The sequence below is a fragment of the Chrysemys picta genome, chromosome 24, assembly GCF_011386835.1.
Source record: "Chrysemys picta bellii isolate R12L10 chromosome 24, ASM1138683v2, whole genome shotgun sequence".
NCBI lineage: Eukaryota > Metazoa > Chordata > Testudines > Emydidae > Chrysemys > Chrysemys picta.
The window spans coordinates 3,230,870-3,250,887 of NC_088814.1; the positions used below are offsets into that span (position 1 = coordinate 3,230,870).

Here is a 20,018-nt window from a genome sequence, read left to right on the forward strand (position 1 = left end):
GCTTCGCTCGGGTATCTCCGTCCTCAACTCGGCTACTTCCGGTTCCGCTCGGGAATCTCCTTCCTAGTCGGTTATTTCCGGTGTGAGGCCTGAGGAGCTTGGCGCATGCGCACCGCGGCATTTTCTAGTTGGCTGAGGCGGGCTCGGGCGGCCCTAGCGAATTCGGGCGAGTCACACAGACACGGGGTCTCCCGGGCCTTGCGCCCCCAACGTGTCCCCCTCTGACGCGAAACCTGCTCCCTGAGAGATTAACCCCGCGTGCGCCCCTCCCCCTCAGGGACCCCCTCCCGTTAGACTCCTTTCACCTGGGGATACCCCCGTCAGGGACCCCCCCCTCAGAGACCCCTATTCCCCTCAGAGACCCCCATTCCTCCCCCAGGGACCCCCTCCCCTCAGAGACCCCTATTCCCCTCAGATACCCCTATTCCCCCCCAGGGACCCCCTCCCCTCAGAGACCCCTATTCCCCCCCAAGGCCTCTATTTCACCCCTCCCCTCAGAGACCCCCATTTCCCAGGGAAGACCCCTTCACCTGGGGAGATCCCCCCACAGGGACCCTTTCCCTCCAGTGACTCCCTCCCCCACAGGGACCCCCTTCCCACAGGAGGATTCCTTCCCCCCTCCTCCAGTGACCCCCTTTCCTCAGGGGAAACTCCGCAAGCCCCACTGCTGCTCCTGGTCCCCGAAAGGGTGAGGAACTGTTGGCCCCTCTCCCCTTTCACCTTCTCTTTGTTATGGGGGTTGTGCCCCAGCCTGACCGCGGCCCCATTGTGCTGGCCACTGCACAAACACCCAGGAAGATGCAGCCCTTGCTCCAGTGAGTTTCCAGTCCGGGTCTCAAGAAGAGCTTGGTGCCTCCGCCCAAGGCAGCAGTGGCGCCTAACAGTAAGCGCTCCTGCGTGGTACTGCAGGCGTTCGAGCCATTATTAGGATATGTTTTTTCATCTGGGTGCAGAGCTTTGCGTGCGTCTCCGTTAAAAACATAAGAACGGCCAGACTGGGTCAGACCAAAGGTCCATCTAGCCCAGTATCCTGTCTTCTGACAATGGCCAATGCCAGGTACCGGAGAGGGAATGAACAGAACAGGTAATCAACAAGTGATCCATCCCCTGTCGCTCATTCCCAGTTTCTGGCAAACAGAGGCTAGGGACACCATCCCTGCCCATCCTGGCTAATAGCCATTGATGGACCTCAAGTATCAGATGGGTAGCCATGTTAGTCTGGATCTGTAAAAAGCAATGGAGAGTCCTGTGGCACCTTTAAGACTAACAGATGTATTGAAGCATAAGCTTTCGTGGGTGAATGCCCACTTTGTCGGCATTCACCCACAAAAGCTTGTGCTTCTCCAATACATCTGTTAGTCTTAAAGGTGCCACAGGACTCTCCGTTGCTTTTTATTGATGTACCTATCCTCCGTGAACTTATCTAGTTCTTTTTTGAACCCTGTTATAGTCTTGGCCTTAACATCCTAATTGGGTTGGAGTCCCAATTTTTCCTGGCCTGGGCTGGTGCTGGAGTGAGGGGATGCAGGGTAGCAAGTCACCCCCATGCCAAAAGCCACAGTATCAGTGTTAACACTCCTTATGGTCTTGTGGAGCTTTGATCACAGCTTCTGCCCATGTGTCATGGCATATTGTAAATATGGCCTGATCTATGTTAGAAAAGTTATGCCAGTATAACCATGTGGTTAGAAGTGTGACTTTGTAAACCAATATTGTTATACCAATGTAAGTGCTTGTGTAGACAGTTATATCAGTATAAAGGTTCTCAATAATGGTATAGCAAATTTCACTTCCCAAACCAGAATAGGCTACACAGTGTAGGCCCTTTAATACTGGTATAACTGCCCAAACTAGGGAAGGGTTTGCTCCTTTAACTTTATGGGTATAGTTAATGTGGTGAAACTTTCTAGGGTAGACAAGCCCATGGGGTGCTTTATACAACAGACTTGAATTCACCCCCCAGGGACCTCAGGCCCTCTTCTTCACAATATTCCCAGGGGTCTCGGAAGGAGTGCAACATATGATTAGACAGGCGTAAAGTACCTGGAATTCAGAAGTAATCTAACATTAAGAAAATATTTTGAATTGCTCAGCTTATCAGTGAATAGATACTTGTGTTTAAAAACATCTGCCATAAACCTACAGAAAGGGATTGTTTTTATTTGTATTGTAGCAGTGTCCAGAGGCTCCAGTCAGGATCAGGGCTCCCTGCTATACAAACAGTCAAAAAAACCCACTCCAGCCATAAAAAATCCCCAAACCCAACCACCACCAGTGCAGTACAAAAAGGAGGAGGATATAGAATGTAAAAGTAACTAAGAAGGTTTTCAAAGAGTAGTAGAAACACAGACAAAGCCTGTCTTTATTGAGCATTATTTAAGGGTCAGTTTGTTTGGCCTTTGTTGCCTTATGATTAATTTGGGGTGCAAAATGCACTTGTTACTAATAACAGGTTCATTTTTTGGCAGCTACTTAAAGATTAAGTGTGAAGAAGATGATTGGTGACACACACAGAGACATTGAATTTTATTAATACCATAATCAAAATTACAGAACTAGAAAATTGTAGGGTTGTAGTTGTGTTTGTCCCAGGATATCAGCGAGACAAGGTGGGTCAGGTAATAAATATCTTTTATTGGACCAACTTCGGTGGGTGAAGGAGAAAAGCTTTCAAGCTACACAGAGCTCTTCTTCAGGAGGAGAACTCTCTGTAGCTCGAAAGGTTGTCTCTTTCACCAACAGAAGTTGATCCAATAAAAGATATTACCTCACCCACCTTATCAGAACTAGAAAAACAGGATAAAGATGACAGAATTTGCATCGTGTATACACTCTCAAATCCTCAGGGCTGTGAGTTTCCATTAAGGTGAGATAAATGTGAAGGTTGCCAACATCCTGTCATCCTAAGGACCTGCTGAGGGTCATGTTTGGTTACTTTTTATGCACTTATTACTCACACCACCCATTTCTTACACCCACCTATTTCTGAGACCATATTTGATTAAGTATTGGCCTCTTGTCCATGTTTGTTATTACTGCTATCTGGTTTTGGGGTTCAACGGTTGTCGCAAGCGTTTGTGCTAATAGGAATTGCCATGCTTCTTTATGCAATGCTGTTAGGAAAGTACCAAAATCTGGCTAGATAAAACCTGAACTATTACTTTGTGGTCTAACAGTCTACCACAAGATACATATTGCTAAATCTTCTGACCCAAGGTTACTTATGCTAACTTATATTAGACCTAATGTGGCCTTATGGTATCCTTCTCGTGTGAACAGAGAGCAACAATACCTGAACTTCGAAGGTGCAAACAATTTGATGTTTATTGGGGTGAACTTCCAGCAAGCTTAAATCCAAGTTCCTTTTCCCTTATTTTCAAATCCCCATTTACTTCCTGTTTGCCCCTAATTTATATAGTAATATTTTCAGCTATACCTTAACCAATCATTTTACTGAAATGTACCTAATCCTAACCTATTGTAACATGATTAGCTAACCAATTATATCCCATCACCTTAATCAGTTTACACCCAGCCAAATTAATTATACAGCAGACAGAAACAATCACAGAACCAGACCATGCAAATAAACAATAGCAAAGTGGGAACTATAATGACAAAACAATACAGAAATGAGGATTTCACAACTACATCTATCAAGGCATGCGTCTGATGAAGTGAATATTTACCCAGGAAAGCTCATGCTCCAATACATCTATTAGTCTATAAGGTGCCACAGGACTCTTTGCTGCTTTTTAAAGGCATAAGGGTTTCCCAACTATGTCTATTGGTTAGTGAGTTCTTACCAAACAGAAAACTATCAAACTAAATTTCCTTTTACATCTTCTAGGCTCTTCCCTTTCTCTGGAGGGGATGGATCGGATCCCCTTTCTTACAGCCCCAGATTGCCTGAGTTCAATACGACTGATTTGAAATGTGTGACGACATGACACTTTCCAGTTTATGGCTGCTCCCACTGCTTAGCCAAAGGCCTTAGCTTAAGAACAAGGCCTCAAACTGTCACAGTGAGAAAAGGCCCTGACACCGGCAGACAGTGATTTTGATTCTTTTATACCTCTATAACTAGCTAAGTGATAAACATATACCTACATTCTTAAAGTATAGGCGTTTACAGATAGGCCTGAATATCTATATCCTAACACTCCACCTCCCCTTTTTTCATTCCTTTTCTTTTGGGATCCTCCTGGCCAGGTATCCCTGGAAAAGCATAGGACATATGGTAACACACTTCCTGATAGGGCCAGGAATCAAGATGGAAGGTGTTGATATTCCATCTGCCCCTTGTGTAGTACTGCACCTTCTCTCGTATGGGCATACCATGCCTATTCCAATTAGTGTTCCAGACTTCCCATTACAGTGGGCCCGAGAAGGTTGGGTCCAGGCTGTCTAGTAGAGTAGGGGGGAGGGCTTACTACATTACTTATAGGTTATAATTAGTGGCTGTTCTCTAGGCAGTTGTGCCCCCCGATGTTTCCATATGCAATGTAACATTGGGGTTGGGGCACGGACTTACCTCCAGCAGCTCCCAGTCAGCGGCGCAGCCAGGGTGCCAGAGACAGGTTTCCCGCCCGTCCTGGCACTGCGGACCGTGCTGCGCCTGAAGCAGCCAGCAGCCAGCAGCAGCTCCAGCTCCTCTTGCCCGCAGCCCCCCCCCCCCAGCTCCCATTGGCCGGTTCTGCCAAAATATGGCAGGTAAGCTCACGACATCCTGGGCCATGGGTTCTCGTGAGAGAACCTGTTTTAATTCTTGGTTCTGGTTTTCGCTTCCTTTGGCTGCCAGGCAACTTGCAACAATCCCCTTCTCCCACCTACTGATCTAGAAGCAGCATTGAGGAGATATGAAGAGAGTCTCATCCAGATCAAAGTGAGGTTGCTACAGTGTGTGGATGTGTATAAAATTGGGGATACTTTTTGTAGAGAAAAACTCACTTCCCATAATCAACCTCAGGAAATATTTTTTCAGTCTTTCTATTGACATCCCTTCTAATGTGAGGAAAGGTGTCCTATCTACTCTGATCTAGACAGAAGATGTAAAGTATACAAGGCTACATACAATGCACTGAGGGCTGAGAAAGCAGCCAGGTCTCCAGTCCCAGTGAAAGAAGGTCCATTTCTCTGCAGTGTTACTCCACCCAGCTCTATCATTGCCTTGGTTATGTTCAGTTCCTCCTCTTGCAGGGAGGAGACCAGCTTGGCATCCAGGGTGAAAGCGTCTTTCAGGTGGAAATCTTGCTTCAAGATGCTCTTGACCTTTGCAACAACAAAGAAGCAAAATCAGAATGTTAAATCTCTGGCTGCTACAGGAATAAGCCTCTGCCAGAAATCACCCGCAGAACTCAACCGGAGTCACTGCAGTGGATGTAAAAATGATCTCTGTCTTTCAGTTTGCAAAGTGCTCTGAGATCCTTCAAGGTGAAAGGTGCTGTGGTTAAATGTGCATTACTAGAACTAAGATTCTTATTTTCTGTTAAGATCATGATAAACACTTATTGATTTCCAATTTTTCCTGGATTAGTTGTTCCCTAAAAGTGAGTATTTTGTCTTTAAAGCAGGAGCATGACATACAAATGCAACCCACAGCTAGGTTCTCCCAGTAACTGCTGAGTGAGGGTAAAACTGGGTGTGATGGGACGACTAGGGCCCTGAGGCCCCCTGCTGGAGGCCTTGTGGCCCTGCCACACCCAGCCCCAGAAAAGGGCAGTAGATAGGTCCTCCAAGCTGTCCAGAGCAGCTGTGTGGGAAGCAGCCAATCAGGGCCCAGCAGGGCAGTATAAGAAGAGCTCCAGGGCCAGAGAAAGCTTAGTTCATTGCTAGAGCAGGAGGAGAGTGGCTGGTGCTCTAGGCTGGCTGCTGGGACTCTACGAGGACAAGGCCCTGAGGGAAGGGTGAGGAATGTGCGGGAGCCATGGGAAAGTGGCTAAGGGAATTATAGCAGCAACACCGTTTCTTTCAAGGGATGTTATGGATGGCTGCTATCTATAGGGTCCCTGGGCTGCGACCTGGAGTAGAGGGTGGGCCTGGGTCCCCCTCCGCCACCAGCCACTGGGAAAGTAGCCTGGACTTTGAGGCACCCCAGAACGGGAACAGAACTGTAGTGGCCCAGCTGAAGAGTTGGGGCCAGAAAGGCCCTGGGAAGGCGAAGACACTGCCTCCAGCGAAGGAGCTTTGGGGCACTGCTGTATTCCGGACAAACTGAGAGAGACATTATAGAGGGCACTGAGAGAAGCCCTGTTAGACTTGTACCACGAAAAGGGTTTGCTTTGCTTTTATCTCACAGACGGACTGTGTATGACTTGGCCGGTGGGCTGAATCAGCAAAGACCCACCACAAACAGAGAGAGAGAGAGCATTCGGGCAAGGGGTGCTCATGAGAGGTGAGTGCAACCCCGTTACACTGGGCAACAGCACAGCTAGAACATGCTGAATTCAAATTACAAAGTAATTTCTGTTCATCTCTTAAGGAGAATAAAAATTCCAACAATTGGTAGGGTTGCTTCTGTTCAGTTTTTTAGGCATATCCTGTATCTGCAATCTAGGTGCCACCCATGGCTTCCTGAGTAGATGCCATGTGGCCCTCAGTGTCAGAAAATTTGGGCCTCTGTGTTTTAGTGGATCTCTCTGAAAGTGGGCAGTTATGATCCGGGCCTTGTTTGAAGCTTGTAGTAACCCTTCCTCCTTGCATCACTTCAAGCTGTGGTGTTGCTGCTTATGCCCTGATAGCTTTGCTTTAATACCACAAAAGGGAAGACTTCATTGAGAGATGTGTGGTGCTGTATTTCACTGGCGTTCTCTCTCACCAGCTCGAGCTGTTCGGATACAATCTGCTTCTGCACAGACTGTGCCAGCCGCAGTAACTGATCCTCAGTTAGCTCTGGAAAAGAAGAAATCATGTGAGAGAAGGGTTTCTTTCTGGGCGGTGAGAGGGCAAGTGCAGAGGGTGGACAAGCCCAGGTGTATAATCATCAGTTGTCTGCACTCCCTTCTGATGATCTCAAAGCACTTCAATAATTGGACTAAATTAAGTTTTACTATCCTTGTGAGGGGGTGAGTGGTTGAAATTACTATTCCCATTATACAGATGGGGCAGCAGAGGCACAGACAAGGGAGGAAGTGGCTTGCCCAAAGTCACAGAACAAGCTGCGGCAAAACTGAATAGAACCAGAGAGTCCTGATTCCCCCACTCTTGTTACTTAACCACCCTTCCTCAGGTTCTTGCTGAGGTTTCAGGTCCTCGGTGGGCTATGTTCTGGTTCCCCAATGCATTGTGTTTCCAGATGGGTGCCGCAATAGGATGCCATAACGGGATGCAAACTCCATCACAATGCTACGTCTGGCAAATGGTACACTGTGTTAGCTGGCAATGGCTGCCAAAAGCAAGTCCAAATTCTCAGCAGTCTCTGCACCCTGCCCAGCCAAGAATCTAAGGAATGTCTGAACCATGCGAGTTCGCCTTCCTCATTCATTCTGTTCTTCATAGGCAGACGCATTTCTTATATTCTGGTGTGGTTGGGTGCCCCCGTTAAAATACCCAGAACTTATTCTTACCACCAAATGCGTGTAGAGTGTAGAGAACTGGCCCAACAAGGTAAAGATGTATGCTTCCTGCAGAATCCTGTAAATTGTTTAGCAAGTCTTCCAAGTCTGGATTCTCACTCTTTAGCTCACATTTATCAGCATCTTCAAAAGCCTCTTCTAGCTGCAGGTTAGGGGAGGGGGAAAAAAAGCTTCAGGACTGAGAGTTGGAGGCTACTGAGATAACTAATCCAGCGTGGTCATGTGATGTACTGAAGTATGCATCTGACTGTGCTGGGAGGAAAGGGGTGTTGGATGACCATATTTTTCCTAACCTCAGCTATCTACTGTAGCACAACTGGGGATTAGGGGAGTTGAATATTCACATTTGCTGCTGTAAGATACAGGATACTGGATGAAATGGTCCATTGGCATATTCAGATGTAGGAATATCTGTGCTCCTTTTTAAAAGATACTCATAGAAGTTAGATGGAAGAGGCCTACCGAGTCATTCTGTCTATCTTCCTTCCAGAGCAAGGCTGGGGTTGTGCGTTTAGTTATCTACTTATATGGCGATGGGGGCCAGATCAGAAGGTGCTGGACTGACAGATGGTCACAGGATAGGAAGGAACTCCAAGTGGGGGAGTGGGGGGGAGGGTGTGTGTCTCTAAACCCATAATGACTGAAAAAAGGAGCTTTACCTGGAGTGTGAGTTCTTGCAAGAGGTCGCTGTTTATTATCACGGCTATGATTGATTTTAAGAACTTGGCACGCAGATCTGTGGACAACTGTGAGAGCTCTGCACATTCTTTTTCAACGTCGGTCTGCAGGTCTTCCATTCCTCCATCTGAAAACAACGGAGGAGAGTCAGAATGCAGGATTACCTGCTAGTCCCAGTTCAAAAGTGTCAGACAGGACTCAAAATTTAGATTTGGAAAACTTAAATTTGGAAAGGCTTCTGTTCCAAGACATATTCAGAGAATCACATGTTACTTTGTTCTCAGTTAATGCCTCCTATCCAAGGATCTTGATACGTTTTCTTATTAAAGTAAATATTTTTCCATGTTACAGAAATAACTTGTCCAAAGTCACATGATAAGTTAATAACCGAGCCTAGAATAGAATACAAGTCACCTCATTCTAATTCCTTCACTGAAAAAAAGATTAGTCCATTAAAATATTTCCAAGCCATAGTTTAAGGGTAGCCTATATGAAATGCACAGCAGCATAAACCATTGCTTTGTCAAGAAATTTTGTACGATGATTGTCAGGTTTACACCACTTTACATTGACAAGTACAGCGAGAGATGAAATTGTTACACAATGACATCAAATTTTTGTTTACAGACATTCTGATGCTGCTTTCTGATAAGTGAGAAATACCCAAATCACATGAAAGTCAACATAAATTGTCACAGAGGGTCCTGTGGCACCTTTGAGACTAACAGAAGTACTGGGAGCATAAGCTTTCGTGGGTAAGAACCTCACTTCTTCAGATGCAAGTGAAAGCTTATGCTCCCAGTACTTCTGTTAGTCTCAAAGGTGCCACAGGACCCTCTGTTGCTTTTTACAGATTCAGACTAACACGGCTACCCCTCTGATACATAAATTGTCACTGGCTTATATAAGCCACTTAAACTGTGTCAATTTTGATTTTCATGCTGTGGCATCTGGTGAAATTTCAGATCCTGCATATGAGATCTCTGTACGAGAGATGACAAAAATGTACCTTGTGAGCATGATTCCCCACTCCTTTGAACCTTGTGTCATCACTTACACCTGTGCAAAATGGATGTAAAACATTTCAGTGGGTATGAGTAAGTTCTGAATCGGTAGCATTTTACATCCATTTTGCACAGGCATTCGTGACTGTAAAGGTGCAAAATTGGGAAGCAGTCAGACCCTGAAACTCAGTATACAGTCCAGAAACAAATCTTTATAACCTATGTGGTGCGGACAGCTCTGGAGTAATATTTTTCAAGCTGGCATGTGGATAAATCCATAGTCTGTGGGGACCTTTCTGGTAGTTTAGAGTGAAATGTTCTGAGACTGAAGCAGTGGGATGTCAAAAGAGGTGGGTCTGTGAGAGGATTTCTTTGTTATGAAGTGCTCTGCAGAGTGAAAAGTCTGGGAAATCTACGTATCTCTAGGTGGCTTCCCTGAGCAATGACTTACAAGGTCAGAACCACCCTGAAAGGATTTGTCTACATTGTATCCTGATGTTGGATGAGGATGTTATAAAGAGCTACCTACCTGGGGAGTACTTAGATTGCGCTGTTGCACCTGTGAAGGCAGAGAGGTGAAGAAAAATTACCATTGAAGTTGAGCTCTTGTAATTCTGAATTGTTGTCAACACCAACGTGCATTTATCTTACCTCCATTTTACTCCACTCCACTGTGTCAGTATAAAGGCTACGTATATTTGAGGAAAGCCATTATCCTTGTTAATAAATTTAATTTGTCATGAACTGACTAAAAGAATCCCTCTGGACTAGCTTTGTTTACACTGGAAATTTTCAAAAAAATTCCCACTGTTGCTAAGATTGGTTCAGCCACATCTGTATTAGCAACATTGGGGGCTTGTCTACATACAGATTGCACTGGTTTAATTTAAGAGAATTTAAAAACAGATTAAACTGGTGCAAGGGCCTGCAATGGTTTAAAACTGGCTATATCAATTTAGTTTGCTCCTATAAACGTACTGGTGCAAGGTAAACGGTTCTAAGCCAGGATTAAATTGATATGAGTGTCCATACACAAAGTTACACTATTTTAACTAAACTGATTTAAAAATCACGCTTTAGAGAGAGAATTAACACAAATGAAGATGGCAAAATGTTCTGTTTACCGTCTGCAACAAATGTTTCATCATCCGGATGATGGGAAATGCCTGGGAAGATAGAAAAAGGGAAATGACCATTTATAACCTTTGAAGAGTTATTTGGTGCCTCAGGTTTGGGTTTTTTTTCTTCAGATTTTGACCAGCAGTATTTAGGCCTGAAAATACCACTACCAAATATCTGTAACACACAAGTTACATCTTGGGAAGTTCATTTCTGGTGTATTGCTTTTTTCCCCCCTAGTGGATGAGCTGGAGTTTTCTGGATGATACTTACCCCATGATTCACTTTGAATAATTAGCGGCTTGATTCTGAACGCTAGGACACAGTCCTTAGGGATAATTATGACACGCTTGCTGCCTCTGGTGCCCTGGTTCATGGAAAGAGGAGTTAGCGAGCTCACACAGCACAGAGATGTGCTAAAAAGAGGGGGCTATTCTCCCCTCCACACACACATTTCCTGAATCTAGATAGAAATGGAACCTTTAATGAAAAATGGACACAGATGTCATTCAGAATGTTGCCTTCCATGGTGTTGGCCTTGTATAATGTGCTCTCCTCCAAAGTCTGTACCGCCTCGTTGATCACATACAAGTTCTCTCTGCGCTTCCGTAAATCCTTAATGATGGAATGGTCCATGTTGATTTTCCTAAAAAAAAAAAAAATAAAAAAAGGGGACTCTGCATCACTACTGAGTTTCTTTCTGTAGGTTAGTGTAGAGTCTTGATACCGGCTCCCTTTATTCTTGGATTTGCCACTCTGGGGGCAGAAATCAAGAGGAAAGCTGGCTTAAGTGTCCACCAGGTAATTCCTCTGATCTAAGCAGAATCCCTGAGTTGCACAGAGCCATGGAAGCCTCTATTCCATCTCCTTTCATAGTACTGGTGAGAGGTGCAGCCAGGGGAAATGAGATGTGGCCCTGTTAGAGCTAGTCTCAGCAGCTGACACGGGCCCATGGGTAGCTACAGTAACTCCTCACTTAACGTTGTAGTTCTGTTCCTGAAAAATGCGACTTCAAGCGAAACAGTGTTAAGGGAATCTTATTTCCCCATAGGAATTAATGTAAATGAGGGGGTTAGGTTCCAGGGAAATTTTTTTCACCAGACAAAAGAACACACACACACGTTTTAAACAAACAATTTAATACTAGTACACAGTGGTGATTGTGAAGCTTGGTTAAGATGGAGGAGTCAGAGGGTGGGATATTTCCCTTACTGCTAAATGATGAACTAGCAATTGGCTGAGCCCTCAAAGGTTAACTCTCTCACTCTGCAAAGCAGCAGGAATGGAGGGAGATATGTGCATTTCCGTTAAGTACACTGCCTTGTTAATTAGATCAGCATGCTGAGACGGCAGCCCTGGTGTGTCCCCTCTGCTCTATGGAAGATGGGGTAAGCAGGGGTGCAGGGGGGAGTGGGACACCCTGACATTAGCTCCCCTCTTCCTTCCCTCCCGGCACAGCAAGCAGGAGTCTCCAGGAGCAGCTCCAAGGGAGAGGGCAGGAGCAGCACGTGGCAGTGGGGGGAGGGACACAGCTGAACTGCAGGCAGCTGCTACACAGGGAATTTAGGGGAGTGGGGAGCTGATGGGGGGCTGCTGGTCCACCCGGGTTCCAAGCCCCCACCAGCTAGCTGTAAGGGGCTGCTCTTCCTGCAAGCAGTAGACAAAGCAGGCAGCTGCCAAACAAAGTTAGAAGGGAGCATTACACAACTTTAAACGAGCATGTTCCCTAATTGATCAGCAACATAACAACATTAACCAGGGTGACTTTAAGTGAGTTACTGTACTGCATAAGTTAGAGATTTCCTTCCTTCTCCCCATTTCTGCCAGCCTCACCTTTCTCCTTGTAGAAACTCGAGATCTGCTGGGCTGACCTCTGCTCTTTTCACCTTGATGGACTTCACTTGGTAGCTGCCAGCATCTAGCGTCAATTCCGTACTCACAAAGTCTTCAGGCAGCTTAATAGTCCACTTTACTCTGCCATCAGTGCAGTCCTCAACAGTGAATGAGTGTGAATCCTGGATATCTGTGGGGAGGGGGGAGAGAGAAACCCTGCAAGAGTTAACACATTCTCTTTGTACCATTAATACGTAATTCTGGCCCATAGCTCCTGTGCACACAGGAAGGATGTGGCCTGACAGAGCTCAGACACAAGCCGCATAATTCCCTGGCCAGTCACTAAAAGAAAACAGCCGCTCAAGCCCAGGATGCTGCAGGCAGTGTTGCCACACTGGACGGGTAAATAACGTGGGAAGACTGGCATTACCTAGATTTCTGCTGTCCTGTCCAGGTACCAGAATGGCACTGAGCTGAACTCCTGTTTTGTAGTAGCAGTGACGAGTCATCCAGAATACCTTTTTTGGTTTCTTTCGAACGAGGTATAGGGGTCTGAAGTGATCTTGGTCAATAAGGCTGGTAACTGGGAGCAGATCTCCATCTGGAGCCACCTGCTTTACCAGGTCTTTGGTTGCCTTGTGAAACATCCTGTCTGCAGCCTGATGTACCTTGAACTGAAGCAAAATGTACTTTTACCTTAGGAGGCAGAGACAAGTGAAATAAACACATTTGAAATCTGAACTGGAGGTTGCAGCAAGGTATTTTGCTCTTTGACAGCAAGTTTTACCTGCTCAGAGCTCTTAAAAACAAGCAAAAAACCTAAGGCCGTGTTGACCAACATTGTTGATCTAGCTTACGCTAGCGTACAGCCACTGTCATTATTATATCACTTGTGTGAGTGCACACTGGGGTCGTTGTGTCAGCAGTGTGTGTCCTCAACAGCAGTGCTTGTATTGATTGCATTGTCAGGGGAAGCATTGTGAGACTGCTCCTGGAGGCCAGTAACAGTCGATGTAAGCAGCACGGTGTCTACGCTGACACTGCGTTGACCTAATTACATTGACTGTGACTCTACACTGCTTGGCAAGGTGGTGTTACTAAATTGGCGTAGCGACGCACTTACAGTGGTGGGAGCCAAATTTAAGTGAAGACGTTGCCACAGCTAGGTCGACACAAGGCCGTGTAGACCAGGCCTGAGCTCCACAAACGGCCTCTGAGGTGGGCTGCTGCTGTTACACCCAATTGGAGAGAGAGACATGATTTGCCCAAGATCAGATACAGTGAGTCAGTTCAAGAATTGTGAACAGGACCTAGATCTCCTAAAGTAGGTTTGTTTAATCGTATCCTGTCACACGGTATGCTTTCTGATCATGGGCGGGGAGTGGAGCCCCCCTTAGGGGAGGTTAGCCCCTGACTGTGCCCCCCCAGGAACCCTCCCTACAGCCAGAGCCCTGAGACCCCCTCCCCTGCAGCTGGAGCCACAATTCCCCGAACCCCCCGCCCCACCTGCTCAGAGGAGCCCCAGCCACACCTCCCATCTCCAGGCCCCAAGCCTCTCATTCTTGTCCGAAGACACTTTTGATATGCCCCATGCAGGTTCTGGGGTGGCTGAGGAGGGGTATTTGCTACTCAGCTTCCTGGATTCGTCAGTAATCTCTCTCAAATCCAGGGAGATTACTGATGAACCCGGGAAACTGAATAGCATATATCGCCTCCTCAACCGCCCCGGAACCTTCATGGGGCATAATAAATCAAAAACTTCCTCCAAAACCCCGCAACCGGGGATCTGGCGGCACCAACAGCGCCAGCCCTGGCCTATTATACCCGCTGCCCATGTTTTTGATCATGTAAATTGTTTAGGGTCAGAGAATGAAATTAGTTTCTAAAGGAATTTGATCATTACTCCCCCATGATGGGTGAACAATACAAATGAAATTTCTTGAATGATCTCAGATTAGTTGAAGAGGATTCTAGACAATGTTGTCCTCTCCCAGTGCTGGGACGCTAGTAGACCACTATACCTTATCTTTAAAACCAGTTGTCACCAGCAGGCATTCAGATTGAACCATCAACGTCCATATTTCACAAAATATAGAGCTAGAGAAATTTCTTGCTGCAAAGAGCTTATTATCTAAGGAGGGCAATAACGAGCTATTATGCAGGTACTTTTCATCAGTAGATCCAAGAACACAAAGGCAGGTTGCTGTCACTGGCATTTCACAGAGAGGGAAACTGAAGCACCGAGTAGAAATAACTTGCCCAAGGTCACAGAGTGAGTCAGTGGCAGAGCTGGGAATAGACCCTGGAAGCTTTCACTAGTAAAAGCAAATAACATTTTTTAAATGTTTAAGAAGCTTCATTTAAAATTAAATTAAAATGCAGAGCCCCCCGGACTGGTGGCCAGAACCCGGGCAGGGTGAGTGCCACTGAAAATCTGCTCATGTGCCCCCTTTGGCATGCGTGCCATAGGTTGCTACCCCTGCACTAGACTCAGAAAGGCAGAGCAGTCAAAGATGTGGGTCAACAAAGACGGATTAATGGATGCTGCATATAATAATATGTATGAGTAGGGTCCACAATGTAATTAACAGTCCCTGTCTGTGCTGTATTCTGATCATTCAGAGGTCAAAAGAACATCCTAGCGTTTAAATGAATTGTAAACACGGGATACCTCGGTATTCATCTCTCTTTGAAATGTACCATGAATGGTGGAGGAAAAAAGCAAATGGCCTTATGTTAATTCCTATAACTAAGTCCTCGTGATGGACCTCCTTCAAGGTCATCCTAATGACCTTTTTTTCTTGAGGAAATCCCAACTTGTCAAAGAGGACATTAAATTGTATAAAATATCAGATCTGCTTAGACTTCATCAGGGGAAGTTTGAGTCACAAGACTGAGGTCCCAGTTATGGTGGTACGCCCTGAATATGAGATTTGGACATTGGACTATGACCTGAACTCTAAAGGAACTCTTTGCAACTACAAAGCTCACCCTCTCTGCTGTGAATCTGAACCTCAATTAATTGAACTTCTGTCTGCATGTGTATAGATCTTTTAACCATGCTCTCTTTTGTGTTTTAATAAATTTTAGTTTAGTTAATAAGAATTGGCTGTAGCGTGCAAGATCTGAAACATTCATTAACCTGGGAGGTAATGTGTCTGATCCTTTGGGATTGGTAGACCCTTTTCTTTTATATGATGAAATAAGATTTACAGAAGTTTTCATCATATTTGACGTGGGTACCTGGATGGAGGCCTGAGGCTGGATCACTTGAAGGGAACTGTGTTGTTTGGACTTCTTAGTAACCAGTAAGGTCATAAAGAAGCTGTTTTATGCTGGCTTGGTAAATCTAAGTATTGGAATATCCACCAGCTTTTGGGGGTTTGGCTGCCCCATTCTTTGCAGTTCACCCTGATTGAGTGACGGTAGCTGGTTTCTCACTCGGACCCTGGTCACAGTGGCGTAGTCGTGCGTGGATACACATTACCACAGGCTAATTGGGTTTTTGGATCAGAACCGCCTGCGTGTCAAAATTTAATTTTGATATTGGAGAGTTTAAGGGTTAAAAATCAGTTAGTGAGTGACCCATGATCAAGATCCTGATTGAAAAAGCCTGGAAGAATTGTGCTCACAGAGAGGATTGTATTTTAAGCAAAAGGCCGCAGAACAGGAACTGAAAAATCTGTTAATTGCCAATGATAAGGAAGCAGACTCAGCGAAAATGCTCGCAGTGCAAAGCCAGCAGCTAGAACTTGAACAAAAGCAAACAATAGCTGATAAGGAAGGAGAAGTTGCAGAAGGAGAATACCTGGGTTTTGAACAGGAACAAAAAATGGCAGATATTCAATTGTAGGAACTAGAAGCTAAGGCAAAAGTGGACAGACTTAAGCTCCTACTCAAGAGGATAAATGAACATCCTGAATAACTGTGTCATCCTGAAAAAACAGCTCCTCTAGACAGCAAAGCTGGGGATAGAATCTATCCAGTTTGTAACGGTGTTGGTATGTTTGACTCTAAGCCGTTGTGTGTGTAACTAAGTTTACCCCAACACAGCCCCCTTTTATGTAAATGCTTTTACTGTGAGCTTGGGTGAAGGTAACCCCGTAACTTGTGCAGAGAATGTAAAAGTCAATGGGAAAAGCTGTTTAGGGCAAATTATAGCTTCTAACATCACTCCTGTTAAAGCGGATCTTGTCAGAGTGAATATTGTAATCCTCTGAGTTTACTGTAAGTGTGCCTTTAGCCTGACTCCATCTGAATGGAATGGTGTTAAATGTGAAGTTATAGCTGGGGTAAGAAAGTTATTGCCTAAGGATCTTTTGATTGGGGATGATATTAAAGCTTTGTTCAGTCAAGCTGATGACATAAACCAGTCACAGGAAAGAAATAATCCTGAACCTGTGTCTACTAGGGGCAAGGATTTGCCTATGGAGGGTTTCTCCAAATGTTGGGATGAGGAAGGTAACTGTTTATCTGTGCAAAGAAGCAGTGCATAGGTGGAAGAAATTCCTGAGTGCGTGTCTGGTATCTCAGAAAGTTGTGGTATGTTCTATGGTGACTCAGGACAAAGTATAATATGATTAGTGATTTACAAAACTAAACCTGCCCAAACAGAAGAAAGTTACGTGCTTTTTCTCTGTGCCCAGTGAAATTTCCCCTCACAGCTAGGATTCAGCTCCTATGGAGAAGGAAGGAAGGGTTGCTCCTCCCCACCTTTATACTTCAGGTTAATACTGTCCACCCCTCCTGGAAAAAAAATCACTGTTCTTTTCTTCCAATGTTACACATAACTTGCTTTACTCATAGCCCGTAAGTGGTGGTTCTTTTAAAAACCCAACACTCCAGTAGCATGGCTTTGTTTAAAGAGCAGAAAGGCACTGATTAGAAATCAGAGCAGGAACCGGCACAGGGTCTTTTTTTGTTTGTTTTTGCACTCCAGTGGAAAAAGGAATAGCCCTCCCCCATCAGTATTACCCTAAGCTTGCATCATTATTACAGTCTCTTGATTAAACACTTACCACGCTGTCTGAAGACTGGAAGAAAGGAGGGTCTCAGAAGTAGCTAACAGGCAGCCTGTGTGCCCGCGCCTCTCTTACTGTAAACTCACTCCCACAGCAGCATACCGACGCCTTGTGTGTTTCTTGTCCTTCAATGGTGTCTCATCTTAGAAACAAACTTGGCAGAACTGTTTGGTAGTGCTGCAATCGGCTATGTTTCGTCATCTCAGCATGGCCTCATATAGTTTCATTTTTTCAGCAGTTGAAATAAAAATCCCCCGCTTCCTCTCTACTTCCTGTGATGTATGGGAAGTGTGTGCTTGTTTCTAGTTCTGCCTCCAAGCAGCTTCTCGTTGTTTTTTTCCATCTCAGCATTTTGGCAAACTTTCTGTACTTGCAGCAAACTCCTGTTTGGCATTGCTCGTCCTATGTCAGGCCCAGAGGCTGTACAGTGGACTTGGACAAAGTGCCGCCTTGAGTTCTACAATGCCACTTTAAGGTGTCATCTACAGCAACTCCAGGCCCCAGCAGCGTGCATTGCTCAGTATGGAGCCTTGGGGGAGAAGCAAATGGGCAGAAGTGGAGTTGTGGATTGCATGTTTTAAACCCCATCAGTTACATATACAAAATTATGTGTTTACTTTTGGAGGGACATGATAGAAGACAAGAACCTAGACAGAGTGACTCTTTAAACGGGCAAAAGCTGGACCCCCAACCTCAAATGGCAGAGGCGCTGTGAAGGGCGTTTACTTATGAAAAAAAAATCTCCAGGTGGTGAAAACCAAGCTCAGGAACCAGCGTGCACACTTATGATACTCCTCTCCGCATTCTCCATGATCAGGCTCTTGGACGCTGAACTCTTCGGGCAGCGTCTGTCTGTTTGTACAGCACCCAGTTAATGTCTCTGCCCAGTTACTGCTGCTTTCCCACCAGTCCCACAGGGAGGTGTAGTCCCCCACATAGACCCAGCTATGTCACCCAAAACCAACATCCAGGATCAGGCAGGGGATGAGGCAAATTCATGCGCTGGCTCCATGTGTATCACAGTGTGAGAAGAACAAACAGACCAGAACCAGCAGGAGCCCAAATGACATAAGCCAGGAGGCATCTCCATTAAGCAGGGGGCCTGGTTAAGGGTTATGGCCCCAGCCCACAACTGAGAAAATATTGATGTCAATGAGCCAGGTGCCCACCCTCCCCCCTACACACAACTAACCAACCTGGCTGGGCGCTGGGTAGAGCTTCCTGTCTTCCCCCACATGCTGCCAGATGAGTCTGATCAGACACATTCCTCTGAGTGACAGGTTTCAGAGTGGTAGCCATGTTAGTCTGTATTAGCAAAAACAACGAGGAGTCCTTGTGGCACTTTAGAGACTAACACATTTATTTGGGCATAAGTTTTCATGGGCTAAAACCCACTGCATGCATCCGATGAAGTGGGTTTTAGCCCACGAAAGCTTAGGCCCAAATAAATGTGTTAGTCTCTAAAGTGCCACAAGGACTCCTCGTTGTTTTTGTTCCTCTGAGTGTAACTTTCCAGGCAGGTCGGTTCTCCTGGCACAAATAACTTCTCTCTTCACCAGATGTGAGCCAGAAGGCTCCACGCTCATGGAGGCATCATCTGAGCTGCTCCGCATTGCTGAGGTGGATTCTCAAGAGATTTGCATCCACCCATTAACTCAATGGCCTGATGCATTGTAACCCCCCCTAACCTGCAAAGCACACCAGGGCTTTGAACTGCTGCATTTTTTCTACGTAGGTTCTCCTGCTGCCCTCAGCACTGTAGTATGCAAGTACCTGCCCGTCATGCATTAAGCAACGTGACTAACATCTGTCCTGTCCTTGTTCTCTGACCCTCGCCCTAGGGAGAGAAGTATGTGAGGGCCGTGTTTTGTTTTGGAACTTTTGGGAGATTTTTCTCAGGACCACCCCCTTCTGCTGCCACATGAAGCCACTGCAGCTGGGATCAGCTGGGACCCTTGAATTTGCCTCCCCTCCCCAGTTAAACTGGAGCGAGCTGGCAGCAGGATATTGTCATGGAATCCACTGTCCTCCGTGGCTTGCCACAGCCTGGATTTGCCAACACTCAGGCCCTGCTGCAACCGGCTTATCGCTGCTTCCAGGCCTTTCCTGAGAGGGCAAGTTGAACATGGCCTGGGAGCAGAGGGTGGGGTCCAGCTTTATTGTGGGCTGGGGGTTGCCTTTGCAGGCAGGGAGTTGAGCTGAGTGTCTGTAAGCATCTTCCCAATCTGTGAATCAGCCAGAAACCAACCAACTCACCTACCAGTTTTCAAACTGAAGATCAGACGATTTTCCCAACCAGGACTTCATACATTTTAGCCCTTTCTATGTGAGCCTGGGGTGGTGACTGCCTCCAGTTCCTAGATTTTTATGGCCAAAAGGGCCAATTCTGACCATCTAATCGGACCTCCCGCATAGCACAGGCCAGAAAATCTCTCCCAGCGATTCCTGCCTCCAGCCCAACAAGTGGCGATTGAAAGAGGACATCTTTTAAAGACAACCACTTTCCATTTGACAACTCCAAGTGATGGAGAATCCATCTAATCTCACATGGATCTGTTCCAATGACTGATTGTCCTTACTGGTAAAAATATGCATCTTATTTCCAATTTGCACTTTGCACACCTCAGCCTCCAGCTCTCGGATCTTGTTATGCCTTTATCTGATAGGGGATAGGAAAAGGCAGATTAAGTTACCGGCGTAGGTTTGCTATCTGATACTCATTTGCCATTTACTGTTTTTTCACTCTTGGCAGTACAGTTTGCGATTAAAATGAAATCTCTTCACATACA

General features: G+C 45.8%; 1 protein-coding gene across 2 annotated transcripts; it reads right to left on the bottom strand.

Annotated features, from left to right (window-relative positions):
• Positions 1-2,324: 2,324 nt before the first annotated feature.
• Positions 2,325-18,332, bottom strand: GSDMA (gasdermin A). Of its 2 annotated transcripts, none has more exons than XM_008162728.4 (11): positions 17,227-18,332; positions 12,639-12,882; positions 12,209-12,398; positions 10,856-11,021; positions 10,649-10,742; positions 10,381-10,422; positions 9,786-9,815; positions 8,234-8,379; positions 7,566-7,716; positions 6,818-6,891; positions 2,325-5,271 (listed from the first exon to the last, which is right to left on the bottom strand). In XM_008162728.4, exons 2-11 carry the CDS (start codon positions 12,853-12,855, stop codon positions 5,029-5,031), a joined length of 1,353 nt encoding a protein of 450 aa, XP_008160950.2. In that variant the 5' UTR covers positions 12,856-12,882; positions 17,227-18,332; the 3' UTR covers positions 2,325-5,028. The 2 variants fall into 2 exon arrangements, with proteins under 2 accessions (XP_008160950.2, XP_042700515.2); XM_042844581.2 differs by having other exon boundaries at positions 2,514-5,271; positions 6,755-6,891.
• Positions 18,333-20,018: the final 1,686 nt, after the last annotated feature.

Bases quoted from the DNA above. Each gene is read 5' to 3' on its own strand.
- GSDMA (XM_042844581.2), bottom strand. From the start codon at position 12,855: ATGTTTCACAAGGCAACCAAAGACCTGGTAAAGCAGGTGGCTCCAGAT. The intron at 11,022-12,208 runs GTGAGGCTGGCA...TTTTTTTTTTAG, and splicing joins GAGTTTCTACAAGGAGAAAG to GAAAATCAACATGGACCATT. The intron at 5,272-6,754 runs GTATTAAAGCAA...GTTGTTGCAAAG, and splicing joins ATGAAGTCTTCCCTTTTGTG to GTCAAGAGCATCTTGAAGCA.